General features: G+C 44.1%; 1 protein-coding gene across 2 annotated transcripts; it reads left to right on the forward strand.

The window, feature by feature from the left end:
- The first annotated feature begins 964 nt into the window (after positions 1 to 964).
- On the forward strand, positions 965 to 9,258 carry GINS3 (GINS complex subunit 3). Of its 2 annotated transcripts, XM_007468310.1 has the most exons (3): positions 965 to 1,322; positions 8,425 to 8,658; positions 9,028 to 9,258. In XM_007468310.1, the coding sequence occupies exons 1-3, from the start codon at positions 1,137 to 1,139 to the stop codon at positions 9,256 to 9,258; spliced, it is 651 nt and encodes a 216-aa protein (XP_007468372.1). In that variant the 5' UTR covers positions 965 to 1,136. The 2 variants fall into 2 exon arrangements, with proteins under 2 accessions (XP_007468372.1, XP_007468373.1); XM_007468311.1 differs by lacking the exon at positions 8,425 to 8,658 and having other exon boundaries at positions 1,137 to 1,322.
- The last annotated feature ends 12,377 nt before the right edge of the window (positions 9,259 to 21,635 follow it).

Here is a 21,635-nt window from a genome sequence, read left to right on the forward strand (position 1 = left end):
AGGTTCATAGGCAAGTTGTTTGTTACTCTAGGAATTAGCTCACCCTGGGAGGAACAGTTCCCTCGGGGCTGCAAGGCCCCAAGATGTCAGAGCATCATAAAATACACAACATAAAAAACATGGTTAACACACATTCCTTTCCTAGGAACCCTCTGCTCACAGCTCTAGTCGCCCCAGAAAATGTCCTTCTTTACGAAATAAGTTCTGTAGTGCCTCTCTCAACACTCTGCCACCACCCATGCCCCTGAGCCCCCAAGTCTGGTACCTATAACATGACCCCTTCCCTGTCCCTGTGGCACTGACACAGGCACCCAATCTACAGAGTGGCTGGCCGCCTATGACCAACGTGCCTGCCTCAAAGAGATGAACTGGGCCGATCAGATTTCTTCTTCTAAGGATTTAAAATAAAAGCCACAAAAGGAGATGGCCACTTGATGTTAAGGTGAACCGGGGGGCCCTGAAGTAGACTCAGGGCCTTTGCAAGCCACGTGTGCTGTGCTCCACCCTTCCTGCCACTCTACACCTCCTCCAAAATACTACAAATAGTCCATAATAACTATCTGGAGCTAGTGCTAGAGTTTTGTTTTGTTTTGAATGTTTCTTTCAAGTACCAAGATTAACAGATATTCACAGAGACTGACAAACTGTAGTAAACAGGTCAGAACGGATCAAGCCTGGGAGAGAGGGCGCAATGATATCTTTTTTTAAGCCCCCAAACGTGTTGCAAAGTGTTTTAAATTTCATATAAAAGTTTAAAGGATCACATAAAGACAATCCAGTGCAAATGCATCTTGCAGTTTCAAAGGCATTTCCAGCTGCTTTTTAAAGTTCTCACACTGGGCTACAGAGCTGCAAATCTTCAGGCGGATCCACCTACTGCTCCCCCTCCCTTGGGTAGCGCTGAACCAAATCCGCAGACTTTGTCGATTGCTTCTGCCTGGGCAGATCCGCCTGGATCGACTGCTCTTGTCTGGCCCGTCCCCGGGCGCGGTAAAAGCGTTTGAATCCAGCCGGGTGGCCGCAGCGACATCCTCAACCCTCACAATCCTGACCGGCCTCAGCCGCCTCCTCTTTCTTTTACATCCCTGACTCTCCCGAATCACAAGAGTGGAAACGGAGAAGCTCAAGCCGCCGCCATGTCCGAGGCTTATTTCCGGGTGGAGTCGGGTGCGCTGGGGCCTGAGGAGAACTTTCTTTCCTTGGACGACATCCTGATGTCCCACGAGAAGCTCCCGGTGCGCACAGAGATGCCTATGCCGCGCCTCGGCACTTTCTTCCTAGACCGGAGCGGAGGGTCCGAGGCTGACAACGCAATCCCTCAGGTAAGCGATCTGGCCCGGAAAGACTACAACTTCCTATAGGCCTTGCGGGCTTGGGGGGCGCCGCGTCGCCGGGCGCGCTGCCCTCTGGGATCTGTAGTTTTAGGGGGAGGCAGGGCCGTGCGTTAAGGAGTCTTGTCCGCTGGTCCCCCGCAGACCTAGCCTTCAACACCCCTACAGAAACTAAATTTATACTGGGTCGTCAGGCTCCCTGCAACACGGATTTCATTTTTGAAACTACCCATATTCAGCAGTGTCTTTTCACCCCTACATGTGTTGATGCTTCAAGGATCGGCGCCTACGGAATACTTGAGGACCAGGGTTCTGATCACTTTTGCCTTAGAACACAACAGTTTGGGGTTGTATAGAGTGGATGATGTCTGGGAACCGCAGATTGCTAGATTCATTCCTGCATAATGAAGACGGTATCAGCAACCATTTCCTGAGGGCTTTAGTGCAGGCATGGATGGGGTGGGGGGAGTATACTTTTCCATCTATTACCCCTTTAGTCCTTCAACAACCCTATAGTTAGGTGTTGTTATATATAAGGAAATTGAAGCCCAGAAAGTTTGGGCCAGGGTCTCATTGTAAGTGGTGAGCTGGGATTCGAACCTAGGACTGCAGGACTTCAAATTCGAGTTTGTCCCAGGAACATGGCTTGTAATGGTTATTTTTTATTTCCTATTTAACCTAAGTTTTGTTTAGAAGGGTGCTTTTGTTTGGTCTGTTTTGAGTTAATTTTTATCAAAGGAAGGCATATGCAGAGTTTAAAAAGTTAAATGGTACCGAAAGATTTATAACAAAAAGTAGCAGGTTCTGCCTTGCTTCTCTCATGCCCCTTTCCATTTCCACGGGGTCTGTCTACTTTTTTCACAGTTTCTTCAAAATTCACCTCCGTATTTCTAAATAATGTTCTTAAATTTATCTTGATTTTTTTGTTTGTTTGTTTGTTTTCGCGGTGCACGGGCCTCTCACCGCTGTGGCCTCTCCCACCGCGGAGCACAGTCTCCGGACGCGCAGGCTCAGCGGCCATGGCTCACGGGTCCAGCCTCTCCGCGGCATGTGGGATCCTCCCGGACCGGGGCACGAACCCGCGTCGCCTGCATCGGCAGGCGGACCCCTAACCACTGTGCCACCAGGGAAGCCCCTTAAATTTATCTTGATTTAAAAAAAAATTTTAGACATTATTTATTGACTTTCCATTATAGTAGTTAAGGATTTAGTTCTCTTACACACTGATGTACAGCTGTATCGTCCATATTTTATTCATATTTCCTTCGTTTTTACTTAATGTCCTTTTTCTGTTCCAGGATCCCATCCAGGACACCAAATTGCATTTAGTAATCATGTGTCCTTAGGCTCCTCTTGGCTTTGACAGTTTATCAGACTTTCCTTGTTTTTAATGACCATGAATTTTGTGGAGTGCTGGCCAGGTATTTTGTTGAGAATGTTCCTCATTTGGGATTTGTCTGATGGTTTTCTTGGGATTAGACTGTGTTTTGAGGAGGAAGACCACAGAGGTAAAAGTGCCGTTTCTACCACATCGTATCAAGGGTACATGCCATCAGCATGACTTATGTTGATAGATACCTTGATCACTTGATCGAGGTGGGGTTTGTCAGGATTCTTCTCTATAAAGTTACTCTTTTTTTCCACCTTTTTTCTCTCTGGAAGGAAGTCATTATGTGCAGCCGTACTTAAGGAGTGGTGAGTTATGCTCCACTTCTTTGAGGGCACAGTGTCTGCATAAATTATTTGGGATTCTTCTGCGTGGGAGATTTGTGTGGAAGGTTTTTAATGACATTTAATTTCATTCATAGACACAGAACTATCAGATTTTCTTTTCTTGTGTTAGTCTTGGTACCTTGTTTTTTCCCCCTAGGAATTTGACTATTTCATCTAAATTTTCCAATATAGTGTTATAATGTTCAAATATCCTTTTACTATCTTTTAAACATCTGTACAATTATAGCTGTGTCCTGATTTTTATTCTTTTTAAAAAATAAATATATTTATTTATTTATTTTGGCTGTGTTGGGTTTTTGTTGCCGCACGCCAGCTTTCTCTAGTTGTGGCGAGTGGAGGCTACTCTTCATTGCGGTGCGTGGGCTTCTTATTGCGGTGGCTTCTCTTGTTGAGGAGCACAGGCTCTAGGTGCGCAGGCTTCAGTAGTTGTGGTGTGCAGGCTCAGTAATTGTGGCACGCGGGCTTAGTTGCTTCGTGGCATGTGGGATCTTACCGGACCAGGACTCGATCCCATGTCCCCCTGCATTGGCAGGCAGATTCTTAACCACTGTGCCACCAGGGAAGTCCCCTGATTTTTATTCTTGATATGGAGAAATTATGATGTCTTTCTTAATTAGTCTTACTAGGAGTTTATCACTTGTGTTAGTCTTTTCAAAGAACTAGGTAATGGCTCTGTCAACTTTCTCATTTGTACTTTTATTTTTAGGTCGTTAAATTCTTATCTTAATTGGTTCTTTCCTTCTACTTTCTTCAGACTTGATTTTCTTTGTTCTCTTCCACCCAGTCACATTTTGAGATGGGTACCTAGGTTATTGATTTTTCAACTTTCCTTTTTACATTTTTAGCTGTGCATTTCCTCTTGCTTTAACTAGATTTCACAAGTTTTAATTTGATTTTCTGATTTCCATTGTGAATTCTTCTTTGACTCATGGATTATTTGTAAGACTGGTGCTTAGGTCCAAACATTTGGGGATTTTCCTATGTACACTTTTGGGTTTTGATTTCTGGCTTAGTTACACAGTGGCAGAGAACATAGTCTGAATGATTTCAGTTTTTTGAGGGTTAACGCTTGCTTTAAACCCCAGCATAAGATCAATTTAACCCTTCTATATATGCTTGAAAAGCTCTATATTGTGAAGTAATGGTCTGCAGTACATAATTTATATCTGTAAATTAGGTCAAGTTTGTTATTTGTTTTGTTGAGATCGTCTATATTCTTACAGTTTTTCTGTGTTCGCTACTTCTCATTTATCTAAAGAGATATGTTAATGTCTCCCACAATGATTATAGGTTTGTCAGTTGCTCTTTTTAATTCTGTTAATTTAGATAGTATTTATATTCTTCTTGTGGGTTTAATGACCTTTTTATTATTGTCACATGTCCCTCTTTATCTCTAGTAATGCTTCTTTCTTTTGATTACTGTTTGCATAACTTTTTTCCATCCTTCTATTTTCAACCTTTATATGTCTTTCTATTTATATTTACAGTATGACTCTTTTAAGCGGCATATAGTTGGGGTTTTTTTGTTTGATTTGACAATTTTTTATTGGTATATTTAATGTATTTACATTTTATTTAATTATTGATTTATTTGTGTTTATTTTTACCTTCCTACTATTTTCTTTGTGTTCCATCTGTTTTAGTTTCCTTTTTCTTTTTTGGCTTCTTGTGTATTAATCAACTTTTTGTTTTCCATTTTCCTTTTTATTATTTATTCTTCTGTTATTTTAGTGGCTACCTTAAATATTACACAATCATTTTTGAGTACCAAGAATGTTATATGAATTACTACTTTCATCACTTCACAGTCAGTGCTAGAATCTAAGAACATTTTTTTTTTTTTTTTGCAGTACGCGGGCCTCTCACTGTTATGGCCTCTCCCGTTGCGGAGCACAGGCTCCGGACGCGCAGGCTCAGCGGCCATGGCTCACGGGCCTAGCAGCTCCGCGGCATGTGGGATCCTCCCGGACCGGGGCACGAACCCGTGTCCCTGCATCGGCAGGCAGACTCTCAACCACTGTGCCACCAGGGAAACCCTAAGGACATTTTAACTCCATTTTCTCCCTCCTTTCTTTTATGTTATTGTTGTACTGTAATTTGACTCATGTTAAATCCTATAAAACATTATTGTCATTTATTGTTATTTTTATATTTACACACTTATTTACTCTTTCCATTACTCTTATTTTTCTTCCTTCCTACATTTCCATATTTCTCGCTGGGATCATTTTCATTCTCCCTTCTTGATTTCTTTACTCTGGGTCTTCTAGTGATAGATTCTCCATTTCTGTCTGTACAAGGGGTACTGAAGACCAACATTGGGTTCGATGATTCACTAAGAGGACCCACAGGACTCATCAGATAGTCATGCTTGTGTTTAAAGTTTAATACAGTAAAAGGATAAGAGCAAAATCAGCAAAGGGAAAGGGTGCATGAGATGAAGTTTGCAGGAAGCTAGACACAAGTTTCCAAGAGTCCTGTCCCAGTGGAGTCATGTAGGACACACTTAATTCCAATAATGAACTGTGACAACATGTGTGAAATATTGTCTACCAGGGAAGCTCATTAGAGACTCAGTACCCAAGTTTTTACTGGGGGAAGTTTACATAGGCACTCTCTACCTAGCACATACCAAGATTCCAGACTCCAAGAAGGAAAGCAGGGGTTCAGCATAAGCCACATTGTTTGTACAAACAGTGTAGGCGTGGGCTTCCCTAGTGGCGCAGTGGTTGAGAGTCCACCTGCCGATGCAGGGGACACGGGTTCGTGCCCCGGTCCGGGAAGATCCCACGTGCCGCGGAGCGGCTGGGCCCGTGAGCCATGGCCGCTGAGCCTGCGCGTCCAGAGGCTGTGCTCTGCAACGGGAGAGGCCACAACAGTGAGAGGCCCGTGTACTGCAAAAACAACAACAACAACAAAAAAAACAAAAGCAGTGTAGGCGCATTGAGGCACTCTTATCAGTCCCAGGAATGGTGGGAACTCTCCTGAAACCCAAATTCCCAGATACCAGCCAAGGTCTTCCTTACAAGCAGGCCTTTCTAAGGAGAGCAGCCTCAGGCTGCTGTGTTAACTTTTTAGTGCACACTTTCTGTCTGGAAATGCCTTTATTTCACCTTTGCTTTTAAAGGATATTTTCACTCGGTATAGAATTTTAGTAGGCAGTTATTTTCTGCCAGCACTTTGTAGTCGGCTTTAACTCTTATTGTTTCTTCTTCAAAGGCAATATATTCCTGACCTCTACTAATAGCTGCTTTTGTCTCTGTCTTTGTTTTTCAGCAATTTGAGTAAGATGTGCCTCGTTGAAGTCTTATTAATATTTATTCTTCTTGGTATTCATAATGTTCCTTGAATCTGTGATTTTATATTCCTTTTAATTTTGGAAAATTCGTGGCCATTATCTCCAGATATTTCTTTTGCCTCAATCTATCCCTCCTCCCCTTCTGGGATTCAAATTACATGTATGTTAGACTTTTTTTTTTTTTTTTTTTTTTTAACCATATTCCATATGCCTCTTAGGCTCTTTTCTGTATTTTCTCTCCATGCTTTAGTCTGGTTATTTTCTACTGATCTTTTTTCCAATTCATGATCCTCACTTCATCTATGTTATATCTGGTAAAACTGTTAAATTTGACTTAATCTAGTGAGTTCTTAAGGTCAATTATTGCATTTTTCAGCTCTGGAATTTCCATTTGATTTTTTATTTATTTTAAAGTCAGAGCCTAATTATTGTTGATATTTAGTGCCAAATATTGGACTTTACTTTTCTCTCTTCTTTCTTGGATCTTGACCCCTCATGCCCTGGCTGCTTGGGCAGCTTTGAACCAAATATTTTTCTCCCCAGCCCTGTGAAGTTTACCAAAAGCTCTGCTCACCCACCCCTCAAAGCCACCCCCACCTTTAACAGCAATTCTCCTCTGTGAGAGTTTGTGCCTTTGTTGCCTCCTTAACCCAGTTACGCTTGCCTTTTTTTTTTTTTTTTTTTTTTTTGATGTTTCTCTTAACTTCTTGCGTTCAAGATTATGAAATTTTTGCTGTGGGCCCTGCCCTGCCTTCTCCTCCTCCTGTTCACCCTGGTGGTGTGTGGGTGAGGTTCCGGGGGGGGGGACCCACAAATATATATCAGCCCAACAGCCCTAAGTCTCTTCCTTTATTATTAGGAAACAAAACAACACCAACAAAAAGTGGCATCATGAGTGTGAACAGCACTGTCAGATGAGTTAGTTGAAGTTTTTTTTTGTACTGTGTCCTCAAATTTAATGGATTAATGTGTCTTGTATATATAAAAAGAAAACCTCTAAAAAAACAGTCAGAGAAAGACAAATATGGTATGATTTTACTTATATGTGGAGTCTAAAAAACAAAACAGGTGAACAAACATAACAAGGTGGAAACAGCCTCGCAGATACAGAGAACAAACCAGTAGATGGTTGTTAGAGGTGAGGGAGGGGCAGGAGGAGCGAAATAGGTGAGGGAGATCAAAAGGTACAAACTTAATTACAAAATAAATGAGGCACAGGGATAAAGTGTTGTTTTTAAAAAGTGGAGCCCATATGATCTTAATGGAGAACGTTTTTCAGATTCTCATTGGGATATTAAAATGCTAGCTAAATTTCTAGCTGTTTTATATAGAGCTGATTGCTTCAATTTGTGGCTTCTGCAAATTTTTAACTGACTGTTTTTAGGAGTATAAATGTTACTTTTTTGCAGACCTTTGAGGTAAAAACAGGCCCTTGCATATGCTATTCTTATCTATGTTCATTTTAATGTTTCTGCAGCTTGGACTGCAGAAACTGCTTGCATCGCGGCCACCTCATCTATTTACTAATTCTGTTAAGGCTTTAAAAAATAGAGACATTTACCTTTTCTGTCATCTTTAAAGCTGTGTAGTGGGCTGGGGAGGGGCTGTAGCCTGAGCTCAGGCTGACCCTATTTTTCTTTATATTCCCCAGCACCTAGAGAGGTGCTTGGCACATAGTAGGTAGTCAGTCAGTGCATATGTGGAATAGATGTTGAATCTTCAAAGAAAGTAGAAATGTTTACTATATCTCTGAAGTATCTGCAATTGGACAGTTTTTATTTATGTTAGTTAGAAAACTTTCCCTTTGTGCCACATTTTTGTTCTCAACTTTGTTTTTGGTATATAAATCCTTTTTCTCTCTCCATTCCATCATGACATAAAACTTCAGCCCACACAGTTCATTTCTTCAAGTCACAGCTATATCTTCTGTATTTGACAGTTACGCCCCTAAAGAGAACAGGCGGTATTGATATTCCCTCAGGCCATGTGCATTTCGTTTTTGTCACACACATTTCCTACTATGTTACTTGTTTTTAAAACCTACAATCCTGTGCGATACAGGGCTCAAAGCTTGAACTCCCCTTGTGGCTGGCAAAAGGACTTTTTGACAACAAGCGCCGGATCCTTTCTGTGGAACTTCCCAAGATCTACCAGGAGGGTTGGAGGACCGTGTTCAGTGCAGATGCCAACGTGGTGGACCTCCACAAAATGGGGCCACATTTCTACGGGTTCGGCTCCCAACTCCTACATTTTGACAGTCCAGAGAACACAGACATCTCCCAGTCTCTCCTGCAGGCAAGTTATTGACGTGAAAACCTATGGCCTTGCACATGTCTCAGGAGCCAGCTGTGGCAGCCACCAGATGTTACTCTTACCCGGGGAGTGTATGATTTATACAATCAGTTTCTTGTTATTCCGGGTCAGCCTACAATTAGACTGTCTTTGCTGATTATATATACATGTAACTGTGGCTTGTCTGTTGCTCTTCATATTTGCTTGCTACAAGTTGGGACCAACAGGAAGTCCTGGAAATAAGATACTTGATTACAGGTGGCAGAGGAGATGCAGACCTCCTTCTAAGTCCTAAACCAGAGTCTTGCCTTTCGTGCCATTTAAATGTTCAGGGATTAAAATGTATCTGATTTCTCTCTCTCGCTTCTTCAGACGTTTGTTGGACGTTTCCGCCGCATCATGGACTCCTCCCAGAATGCTTACAACGAAGACACTTCGGCGCTGGTAGCCAGGCTAGATGAGATGGAGAGAGGCTTATTTCAAACAGGGCAGAAAGGACTGAATGACTTTCAGTATTGGGAGAAGGGTCAGGCCTCTCAGATCACAGCTTCCAACCTGGTTCAGAACTACACGAAGAGAAAATTCACTGACATGGAAGACTGAAGGCCAGAAGAACACAGAATTGCTCCCTGTAGACTTATCCCTCTGTGTGTCCTTGATAGGAGCCTAGTTGACCTTGTATAGGGCCAGAATCATGTCCCATCTTGTGACTTATTCCCTGCAGCACTGTCGGGAGTGCTACCATCTGGTGGGGAAACAACATGCTGGAGGATGTCCCTGGCCCTGTAAGTCTTCCAGGACTATCCCACCTGCTGACCCACAGACCAGACCTACTTAGCCCAGGAACCCACAGCCAAGGAGAAACCAAAGTCCTTCATAAATAAGGATCATGAATACATATATCGCAATAGAGTTGGAACTGGGATTCCTCGTGCCTGGGAGTTTGGACAGCCTTAGATATCCAGTTTCACTAGCTCCAAAGGACGGGTGCAAATGGGCCTTCCTAACCTGTTCACAAAACGTCCTCTTGAGCTTATTTGCCTCATCTTCCTCATGGTTGCACAAAGGACAGTACCCCCAGGATGCTGGCTCTACTTGTAAATATCTCCTGCCACCTGCCTATGGGGAGTTACCCAGTTTCAAAAAACAGTTGCCAAGAATAAGGAAGGAGGGTTTCCCTGGTGGCGCAGTGGTTGAGAGTCCGCCTGCCGATGCAGGGGACACGGGTTCATGCCTTGGTCTGGGAAGATCCCACATGCCGTGCGGCGGCTAGGCCCGTGAGCCATGGCCGCTGAGCCTGCGCATCCGGAGCCTGTGCTCCGCAACAGGAGAGGCCACAACAGTGAGAGGCCCGCGTACCGCAAAAAAAAAAAAAAAAGAATAAGGAAGGAAAAGGGAAAGCCCCGTGAGTGGCAAGGGTTTTACTAAAGAGAAAACATTGCTTTCCTCTTCTTTGAGGAGGGCTTCATGAACTGGACTTCACGCCTAAGCGGGAAATGGTTAAACTGAGCTTGTTTTGCCTCTAGATCTTTAGAGCGCCTGCACAGTTATTCCATGCTCTCCCTAGGAAAGCTGTCAGGGAGTTGTTTGGAATTGCAAAGTACTTGTTAAAGGGTGTTAACCAGCCCTTATTACATTGAAATCAGGGCTTCAGGGTTGCTAGTTATGAAGAGCCCTGTTTGAGAAGCTTAGCATGGCAGATGTGAGTGGGCAAGAGACCTCGGTCATGGTTTTTTTCTCTTCAGTAAGTTTTGCAATATTATTATATAACAGATTCCTGACCAGTTACTGAGACTCTGTTTAAGCAACCACAAAACACATTCCCTGGAGATCAAGGAGGAAACCTCAGGCAGAGTAGGAAACAGCATCCCTGGACTTTTTGAAGGGCAGTTATCACCACACCATGGCTCCCCTTCCAACTTCCCACAACTAGTAAAAATTGCCTTTGTCACTGGAAATTACAGTGGGATTTGGGTCTCCAGATTGTACAGATGTCTTGATGCAAACTTAGAATATCAGAAATATTTTTTAAATGCCTGTTTTAAGATGGAGCTGATGTTTTTATAATTTGATTTTGGTGCTAAATAAATGATCCACTTTGCACATGAATACATTCTGTACATGTACTATTTCTGTAACTCGAGTACTACAGATGATCAGGCAAAGCTATCGGAGAATTTTGTCTTTGATAGTATTTGACAATAATGTCCCAATAAATCCATGTTTTAGCAACTGCTCTTTTGTTTGCACAATACTCATAAACATGGGGGACATTTTCCATAGGGACGAGCTGTGTCCTTGAAAAGAGGGACTTCCTTTGCTGTCACAGCATTTACATATAGCCAGGGGCCCAGAGATAATTCATAGTCAGTGAGAAAAGCATATTTTTTAATTTTTGGATTCACAGACAGCTTTGTTTTTAAAGTCAATCCTAAGGCTGCTGCCGTTTTTTTTTTTATTAAAAAAAATTTGGCTCAGAGGCACATACCAAGAATATGTGGGTATGCACGTGTAGGATTTATTCCATTTTAAATTTTGAACAAATTATATTACAGGGAGCTTCCGAAGCCCATCTCCAATTACAGATTTGCCTTCGAGGCTGTCAGTTACTAACCCTCTCCCCAGCAACCTTCCCCCAAATCAGTCTCTTGGTCCCTTCAAAGAAGTGAAATTTTCAAAATAAGTCAACAAATTGGCTCAGCTACCATATCACGCTTAAAAAATAAGGGGGAATGTGTGCTCTTTCCCCTTAAAGGCTCTGTTCCCAGGTAACTCTGGTCTTAATTACATACAAAAGACCTCACTGTCTTCAGGCTTTTTCCCTGTGGTACAAGTTGGGCTGCCGAGAGGAAGGGCCAAGGCTTTGGTTTCCCAGGTCATTCCTCCCGCCCTCCTGACCTCTGCGTTTTGGATGGCTCCGTGGTCAGTCCTCGGATCTCTTCTAGCCATTCTGACTCCCTCCAGTGTCAAGTTTTAAATACCACCATCTATACGTTGGTGACTCCCAAATTCCATCTCCAGCCAGACCTCCCTTCAACTCCAGACTTGCAGCCAACCACCTGCTTGACATTCCACTTTAACATCTGATCCCACATGGCTGAAACTGAGGCCCTAATCTTACTCTCACAGTCTCCTCCTATCATCTTTCTCATCACTGTTTTTGACAACTACATCCTTCCCTACTGCTCAGGACAGAAACATAGGAGTCCTCCTTGGCTGTCTTTCTCTTATACCTTTTGGGTCAACCTTCAAGTCATTGGCAGAACCTGCCTGCCTCTTCCCCACCTCCACTCCTGTCCGGGATGGTTGAGGTCACCTCCCAACTCCTTCCCTGCATTCATTCACCCTTCCCCGCCTTCAGACTCTTCTCACCAGAGCGGCAACAGTGGTCTTGTTCAAAAATAAATCAGATCTTATTACTTCTCTGCTTAAAACACTCCCTTGTCAGAAAAAGGCCCCTGTGCCATACCAGCACCATTTGTTAAAAAGCCCATCTTTACCCCGGTGATTTGGTATTGAATTTTCTTCCTGCTTCCATAGCAGAAGCAATTTGTTCCTTATTTTAAGCAAAACTTTCACCTTCTGCCTAAGAGATTTCTGAACATTTTATAGAGCTTCTTGTTAATCTCTGAGCACCGCTGGACCTGAGGAGTTTCTGGACTACTGTGTCTGAGGTAGTGAAATTGGAATGCAGAAATATTGAGCAGCTCACTCAAGTTCATACAGCAGTGAAGTCTTTCTGTTCCACCAGCCTTCAAGAAATTCCAGGAGAGCTTTTCATCTTTACGCCATCTGGGACAATGGTGTTTAAGTGAAAATATACTATTTTACACCGATCTTGGCAAAAGAAAATAATTGCAGAGGCCGTACGTACATTTCTGAAAGTAGGTATCTTTGTGTTCAAGAGAAAAATCTATACTTGAAGTAACTTGTGGCACAAAATATAGGATAGATGCTTAAACTATAAGAATTACTCCAAGAACCTTAATTTCAACAGTCCTTATCTAATATAGGTAAAATGAAAATATTGATTACACATAGAAACATTTATTTATACATCTTTATTGGATGTATTTATAAATAAATACATATTTATTGCTTTACAATGGTGTGTTAGTTTCTGCTTTATAACAAAGTGAATCGGTTATACATATACGTATCTCCTCCTGCATCTCGCTCCTTCCCACCCTCCCTATCCCACCCCTCCAGGTGGTCACAAAGCACCGAGCTGCCCTCCCTGTGCTATGCGGCTGCCTCCCAGCCTCCCACTAGCTGTCTTACGCTTGGTAGTGTATATATGTCCATGCCACTCTCTCGCCTCCTCACAGCTTACCCTTCCCCCTCCGCATATCCTCAAGTCCATTCTCTAGTAGGTCTGTGTCTTTATTTCTGTCTTACCATAGAAACAATTTTTAAAAGACAACTAAATGCCCTGAATCTAAAGAAAAGTGCCTAAAATTTGGAATTCTCTTGCTAACTCTTGATAGTGGCATTTTGAATGAACAATAAATCTCCCATCATTAATGAGTAGTGAATAAAATGTATAGTGAATCAAGGGCAAGTCTGAGAAAATACAGTTACACTCTTCCGAGAGCAAATGATTAACACATGTGACAGGCCCAGCGTGCTTTTGTTTGAGATCGTTTTGTTGATTTTTCCAGGCTTCTGCCTTTCTGCCTCGCTAATCAAAGGAGACACAGTACAATCAGACACAGTCAGACGCGGCTTGCTTTCCAAGCAGCCTTCCTCTAGGACACGAGACAAGCATTCTCCTTCCTGGGTGTGCTCTCCTGTTGCCCGCGTTGTGGTCTAAAGCAGCGGTCCCCAACATTTTTGGCACCAGGGACCGGTTTCACAGAAGACCATTTTTCCACAGACGGGGTGGGGGTAGGGTTGCAGGCGGTAATGCGAGCGATGGGTAGCAGCTGTAAATACAGATGAAGCTTCGCTCTCTTGCCCGCCGCTCACCTCCTGCTGTGTGGCCCGCTTCCTAACAGGACCAGTACTGGTCTGCCCAGGGGTTGGGAACCCCTGGTCTAAAGGGAGGAGGCCACGCCCAGAAGCCAGAGGCCTCCTCCTATGTGTCAGAGATCAGAGTGAAGTCCCCTCAAGGGGCATCATTTCGTTAAACTTTTTTATTTGGAAATAATTTCAGATTTATAGAATAGTTGTAAAGATAGTACAGAGTTCCCCTATATCCTTCACCCAGCTTTCCCTAATGTCTTATGTAATCATGGTACGTTTATCAAGTATTACTAACTAAGCCACAGGCTTTAGTCAGATTTCACCAGATTTTCCACTAATGTCCTTTTATTGTTCCAGAGTCCAATCCAAAGTTCTGCGTTGCATTTAGGGAGCAATAATTTTTTAGAGCAATTTGGGGAGGCAAGACAGCATTAGATTCTTCCCTATATTCATTTCAGAAGGTAGGCTTATTGGAAAGGCGTCGTTGCATTGGGCTGCATAACGGGCCAACTAGGGGCCTAGTAGGGCTTGCATAGGAGCAAGCTGCTGGTGAGCTAGTAAGAAGGGACAGAGTTATTTGCTTTTCACCTGAAATTTTCACTTTTCCCCCAGTTCTTGCATCTGTTGGGAAAAGGCCTCTTTCATTTTACTTAAAACTTCTCCTTTCTCTCCCTGAGGGTAGTAACTTGATATTCTCCCCTTTCACTTCTGGCACATACTAGCTAATTTTCTCTGTATCTAAATGAGTTTAAAATGAGCAGGGCTTTCTACCCTAACATTATTAACAAATGTCAGCGCAGCTCTGAAAATAGTGCCTGGGAACCGCTACTGTTTCAGAATCCGTAAAGGGAGCACAGAGAACCAGCTAATCTTTGCAAACATCTCCCACCTATGGCCAATTTAAAAAAAAGAAAAAATCCCAGAGGTTTGTATCTTTATGACATTCTCTGCTCCTGTATCACCCTTGAGAGAGAAGTTTCTTGGATTCTCACATGATTTGCATGGCTCCCTTTTGGCAACTAAAATTCTTCCCTGAAGACAGTTTCTGTGGATGCAGGAAAGCAGATGAGGAGCTAAAAAGTATAGATTCAGAGGCAATGAATAGATTCAGGTGTGGTGAGGAGGCATTTTGATGCTTGAAGAAAGACAGAAACCAGTGTTAAAAGCCGCCATTGGCGGGGTCACTGGAGGGAGAGATGACAAAGGGTGTGTTCCCGGAGAGTGGCTTTATCTTAATGGGAACAAGAGGCCTTGGCGCTTGGCTATCTCTTAGATTCAAGAGGAAAACATTAAAAAAACTTTGCAAAAGACACTGTCATTTTCTAATTTAGCATTTTATGTTCACGCATTTCTTCATCCAAGAGACCAGATAAAAATTAAGTAAAGTGCTTCTCTTCCTGTCACTGAGCAGTCCAGGAGGTGTTTTCTCAGGTTTTGAGGCAGCTCAGCCCTTGATCAACATTTCAGAGGATTCTACTGGCTGAATTTCTAGATCGTTTTAAAGATTTTTAGGGAGAGCTCACCATATAACATGATACATCATGTTCGTGTGTAGTCAGCAGTGATAATCAAGCTCTCTACTTTTTAAGGCATTTTTAAAAGAAATCAATAAAAATTGAAAAACCTCACTCCATTTCGAAAGACTGTTATATCCATAGACCATTGTGATTTACAAAGGCTTTTCTGCTGCTGCAAGTAAAACAAAGAAACCATAGGGAAAAAATGTCTTGGCTTATTGTAGATGCACCTGTCGAGAGAATAGCGTTTACTTAGCTGAGTTACACGGAGGTGGACGGATTGCCTTGCTTAATTACGGCTCAAGCATACCCACCTCCTTCGATGTCATCCACACCATGTGGCAAGTTCCCTTGGGGACCCACACTGTGAAATAAATCTCTCAGGAAAGAGCTTATGTCTTCAGGCCCCCAAGATGGCCTTTAACCCAGGGAAGCCAAAGACAGAAATAGTGTAGGGGTGACTTCTTAGTAATATTCTCTGTGGGACCCCTTTGTTCAGTGATTCCACACCTGTTCCCTTCTAGAAGTGTAATGGACGGTAGGTGTCTGCCTGATGGCCCACTCATTCCCTGTCAGATCTGGGCCACAGTGTCGGAAGGTGCAAGCCAAACAGTTTTCCCAGTTTGAGGATGGCCTGGGAGCCGGGTCGGCCACAGTTCACCCAGCTCGCTCCCTCCTGTCCACAGGATCATTCTTTGTGCCTCTTCTCACAAACCTCCAGCCTCTACTCTGGGTTTTGTGCCCAGAATTTGTTTTGGAGGCCTCCAAGGCAGTGCCACGCCTGCCCCTTCCAAATTCTTCCCAAAATAAACAGATGTTAGAGGACTGGAGAGTTTCTTATCAAATCTCCCTCAATGGGTAGCTGCTACCCAGTAGCTTAGAGCTGAAGGGGCCCGTAAGAATTAACTGTTTTCCAGGCTGGTAAAATAACTCTTTATCATGTTACATTTAGTACATGTAAAAGAATGCCAGTAACATATCTTTAGATTATGAAGTGTTATAATAACAAGAGTACCCGGGAACTTCCGCTCACTTCAGTTCTAGAAAATAATCAATGCTTCTGGTTCCTTTTGCATGGTTTCCTGCTGCCCCCGCCCCCAGAGTTACCACAGTCCTGGGTTTTATGTTTATTATCCCTTGTTTTATATATCTAATGAATATTATTTTGATTTGGCTTTGAACCCTGTCAAAATAATACCCTGCCACCCACATGCTTCTTTCACTCAATTTTACGTTTTAACTTTCAACCACGTTTTTGCAGTTCATTTTTACTGCTGAATGTTACTCGATTCTGGGAACATGCTACGATTTCTATAAGCATCCTCTTGTTACTGGACATTTGGTTCGTTTCCAGTCCTTTTTTCTATTACAAACATTGTCACTGTGCACATTCATCCTCACATCTGAATCATTTATTTAAGAGTTGCTCTCAGGTAAGTTTCACCTAAAAGTTAAATTGCTGGCTTGTAGGGTCTGTGAGTGCTCAACCGCACAAGATGCTGCCAAAATGTACCAATTTACTCTCCCATCTGCTCGGTAAGAGTCCTCATTATTAGATTTCTTAATTTTTGCCCAGTTAATGGGTATAAAATAATACCTCATAGTGATGCAGATTTGCATTTTCCTGAGCACTAATGAGGCTGAATATTTTATTATGTGTTCATTGGCCATTCATGCTTCCTCTTCTGTGAAATTCCTTTTTGTGTCTTGCTCATTTTCTCTGAGGACATTTGTCTTTTTCTTACTGACCTATAGGAGGATTCTGGATACTAATCCTTTTTCAGTTATCTGTGTTGTAAAAAATCTCCCAGTTTGTGGCTTGTCTTTTAATTTTCTTTGTAGTATCTTTTGATGAATAGAAAAGTTCTTAACCTACCTTTTTTTTTTCTTTAAATATTTATTTATTTGGCTTCACCGGGTCTTAGTTGTGGCACCTGGGATCTAGTTCCCTGACCAGGGATCGAACCCCGGCCCCCTTCATTGGGAGTGCGGATCCTTAGCCCCTGGACCACCAGGGAAGTCCCTACCTTTTTTTCAATAAAAGAGAAAATAGGCACAAATAGGTAAGAGGAATTTTTCAATATAAAAGTATTACTATAGGGCTTCCCCGGTGGCACAGTGGTTGAGACTCTGCCTCCTGATGCAGGGGACGCGGGTTCGTGCCCCAGTCCAGGAGGATCCCACGTGCTGCGGAGCGGCTAGGCCCATGAGCCATGGCCGCTGAGCCTGCGCGTCTGGAGCCTGTGCTCCGCAACAGGAGAGGCCACAACAGTGAGAGGCCCGTGCACTGCAAAAAAAAAAAAAAGAAAAAAGTATTACTATAGAAGAATGAAGTTGGACCCTTACCTAACACCATATACAAATATTAACTCAAAATGGGTTAAAAACCTAAACGTAAGAGTTTCAGTTTTGTAAGATGAGAAAGTTCTAGAGATCTGTTGCACAACAATGTGACTGTATATAACATTGTTGAATTGTACATTAAAAGTGGTTACGATGGTAAGTTTTAGGGTTTTTTTATCACAATTAAAATTTTTAAGTGTTGTAGCTAATGATATCTATTATTTATTATTGAGTGCTTACTCTGTGCCAGGCACTATGATACCCACCTTATACACATTTTTTTATTTCACTTATTCTTTTTTTTTTTTGGTTTATTCTTTACAACCCTGAGAGAGAAACTACTGTTTCCCCTCATTTTCCAGAGACAGAGACGGGCTCAGTGAGGTTAAGCAACTGCCCAAGGTCACACAGCAACAAGCGCTGAGCCCAGGGTTGGAACCCTGATCCAGCTGATCCTGAAGGGAGATCTTAGCTGCTCCACTGTACTGTCCAGTAAGCAGCAGAGCCCGGCCAGGAGCCATGGACATCCTCTTCCCACCACACCACTAGGCGTCTTTCTCTTCAGCTTTGGTCCTTCCAACACAGCTTCTCCAGGCATCACCGCGCCATCACTCGTAAACATCTCCTTTGGGAAAACTGGCCCAAGTTATGCCTGTATCACGTAACTGTTATCTACAATATAAATAGGACTCCTCTTTCTGTTTCAAAACACTGCTCATGTCATTGACAATTCGTGCTCATTCCTGAGATACAAGTTGCTATTTTTGAAAAGTTATTTTGCGTGGCATCTTGCCCCAGGGGCCCTTGGCCTGCTTAATCTGGTATCTCAATTGGCAGAACACAGTGCAGCCCTCTGGATTTGATTATGTGTCTAAGCTGCAACTTTGGCTGTTCCCAAACCTCCCCTGCCTCCCTCCATCCCCACCCCACCACCTCGCTCAAAACAAAGTGCCGAGTGGCTGATGGTTGACCTAATGGCAGGGAGGTCTGCAGAAAGAAGAGCCCACAGGGCAGAAGATGATGCCTGTGTTTTCCAGGTTTCTCCGGCCTCTTCCAAAGTGGATTTCACTGAGAGCAGAAACTTATCCCATTCCTTCACTTCTCCAGTGATGCTCTAGCCTGTGCCAGCGCTGGGCACCGGGTCTACAGTGGGGAGTGGAATGGTCACTCCTCCCTGTCCTTGTGGAGTTTACATTCTCAAGGGGGGGTTAGATCTGATTAACACAAGATCTGTGATATGAATTAAAGGGTGTGTCAAGGGGAACAGCTCAGGGGACCTTCTTTAAACTGGGTTCATAGGAGGCCTCTCTAAATTAGGATATGCAGTCGGCCAGGTGAAGAGCCCAGAGAAGAACATTCCAGGCAGTGAGGGTAGCAAGTGCCAAGGTCCTGGGGCAGGAAGAAGTGGGGTCTGTGGCTTGGCCTATTCTGATGAAGGGAAAGCAGGCCTGGGTGGCAGGAGCATGGAGGGCAAGGATGAGAGTGACAGATGATAGTGAAGTGGGGGAAGGAAGCAGGGGCCAGACCATCACAAGCAAGAAGCCATACAAATTGCCTGAGAGCCTATGGCCAAAGCGCCATCCCAAGGTTGGCGGAGGGGCTGGAAGGGAGGGCCTCCAGGGGAGTGACATTAAAGCAAAATCTTATAGCAGTGATTCTCAAAGTGTGGTCCCCAGACCAACAGCATAAGCATCACTTGTGAATTTGTTAGAAATGCAGGTTCTTAGGCCCCACCCCAGACCTACTGCATCCCCCAGAGCACAAAGAACCAAGCCTGTACCCAGTAGATGCTCCATGTACTGAATGGTTGAGTTGCAAGCTGCCCAGCTCCATAATGTGCCCCAGTGTTAAAATGCAGAGTCCTGTGATGGGGGCACACCGCGGCCAGCGGGGTTGCACCCACCCGGGCACGGATGAAGGACAGGGCCCGGCTCACGTGGGTTTGGCTGATTTCAAGGTGCAAAAGTAGAGACAGAAAGTGAGAGAGCGGCATGGACATATATGCGCTACCAAATGTAAAATAGCTAGCTAGTGGGAAGCAGCCGCATAGCACAGGGAGATCAGCTCGGTGCTTTGTGACCACCTAGAGGTGGGACAGGGAGGGTGGGAGGGAGACGCAAGACGGAGGGGATATGGGGATATATGTATACGTATAGCTGATTCACTTTGTTATACAGCAGAAACTAACACACCATTGTAAAGCAATTATAAATAAAGAGGTTAAAAAAAAAAAGTAGAGACAGAAATGCATCTCTACAGCTCTGCCAAGTGAAACTTCACACTTGGCCTACGTGTGCCCTGGGGCAGTGCTTAGACTTTTACAAGGTGTGGAAGGAATGAACATTCATTGGAAGACTTTAAACTGGTTTTGAGTTACAAAAATCAGGCCAAAAACAAACAAACAAAAAAAAAACAAAGGAAAAAACACCAGGTAGAAGGGAAATTACCTTATCTTCAACCTCAGCTAACTCAAGACCAGCTGCAGAGGATGTTACCATATTATCTGTTAAGAAAACCCACCTTGGGGCTGGGAACCAGCCTGAGATGTCAACCCCCGCGGGTCCTTTTGAAAAGAAAGTTTTCCGCCTGCGATCAGAACGCAACAGAACGCTCACTTTTAAAAAGCCTCCTCCTACAGCACTGCAGAGCCTCAGTCCTGGACACTTTAATTGCTCTGAGAGAGCAAGTTAATGGGTTTTTAATGCAAATAGAACCCAAATGGGCATTGAGTCCGCTATTTTTTTGCAGCTAGGGGCGCTGCCAGAGTTGCAGTTCCACAGGTGTTAGGGCTGGCCCCCTTTATGCAGTGAGACCCTGCTGAGAATTACCTAAGGGAAATGGGCTCGTGGAGTCAATAATTTGAAAGTCCACAAAAAGCAGTTGGCGAACTCTCTCATCTATGGCCTGTTCTATCCAGGAAAAGACAGGTTAAATCATGTCCTCAAATCACCACAGGCATTAAAAGCTTGGGCGTGGCATGTCCGGTACCGGTGTGGCCAGTGAAGTTCAGGCTGCTCCTCCAGCCAGTTCCAATCTTCAAAAAGTAAATAGGGTGCTGGTTTTTATCTCATTAGTGGTTTTAGGCAGGATCACTTAGTAATGAAGGACTCAGGCCCTGGGCTGAAGCCACCTGGGTTCAAAGCCCACGTTGGCCACTTTAGAGTTGCCCAGCTTGGGGGCAAGTTGGGTACCTCTGTGCCTCACTTTGCTCATCTGTAAAATGGGTGTCATGATTGTACTGGTGTCGTAGGGTCTTGAAAGCACTGACTGGGTGGTCTGTAAAGTGCTTAGAGCCGTGCCACACCCACGGTAAGCCCTAGAATACTGCTGGCTAGTGGGGGAGACTGGGAATCAGGTAGACATGACGATTTCAGACAAGCATAGGCCCAGGAAGCAGGTACGCAGACTAATGTGATGGAGAAACTGCGAGAGGGCTGGGGGTATAAGGAGTAGCCAGGCTCATAGAGGCAGCGAGAGCAGAGGCGCCAGGCAGGAAACAGCACAGAAAGGCCAGGGCTGCTGGAACACAGTCGAAGGGAAGGAAGCGAGAAGTGTTTGTAGCTGCCGGTGAGGGCCAGATCCTACAGGCGCTTGGAGATCAGGGCAAAGGTATTATAAAAGCGACGAGGAAACAGAGAAGCAACTGAGCCCACTTATCTTTTTAAAAGCTTGGAGCCCATTTTGGCTGCTGTGCAGGAACAGACTAGGAACAGACAGGTCCGGGAGGGATGGCCTTTGGGAACAGGGATACCTCTTGGGAGGCTGCTGCGATCATGCAGGGACAGAGGGAGCTGCCTGGACCAGCGAGGGGATGAAAGAAGTGAAGGGAGCAGAGGACGTGGTGACGACAGAATGTGGGGGAGGGAGAGAAGTGCAGGTCCAGACGACGGGCAGGTTTGTGGCCTCGGAACCATGATGAGAAAGCCCCAGGGAGAAACAGGTTTGGCCAAGATGATATAATCCCACCTGGCTAACAATGTGGCCCCTTCGCCTTTACCCTGGGCGCGCTGTGTGTAGTTTCCCACTGGGCTTTTGTCACTTAGTTTCCAAGCCGCTCCAAGATCCTCACGATCGCTGCTCATGCTTAGGGCTAAGAATGTGCAGTAGGTCTGCGCTCCCGTTTACATAACCACCTGCCCCTGCCCGGTGACTGAG

The sequence above is a fragment of the Lipotes vexillifer genome, unplaced genomic scaffold (assembly GCF_000442215.2).
Source record: "Lipotes vexillifer unplaced genomic scaffold, Lipotes_vexillifer_v1.1 scaffold1347, whole genome shotgun sequence".
Lineage (NCBI taxonomy): Eukaryota > Metazoa > Chordata > Mammalia > Artiodactyla > Lipotidae > Lipotes > Lipotes vexillifer.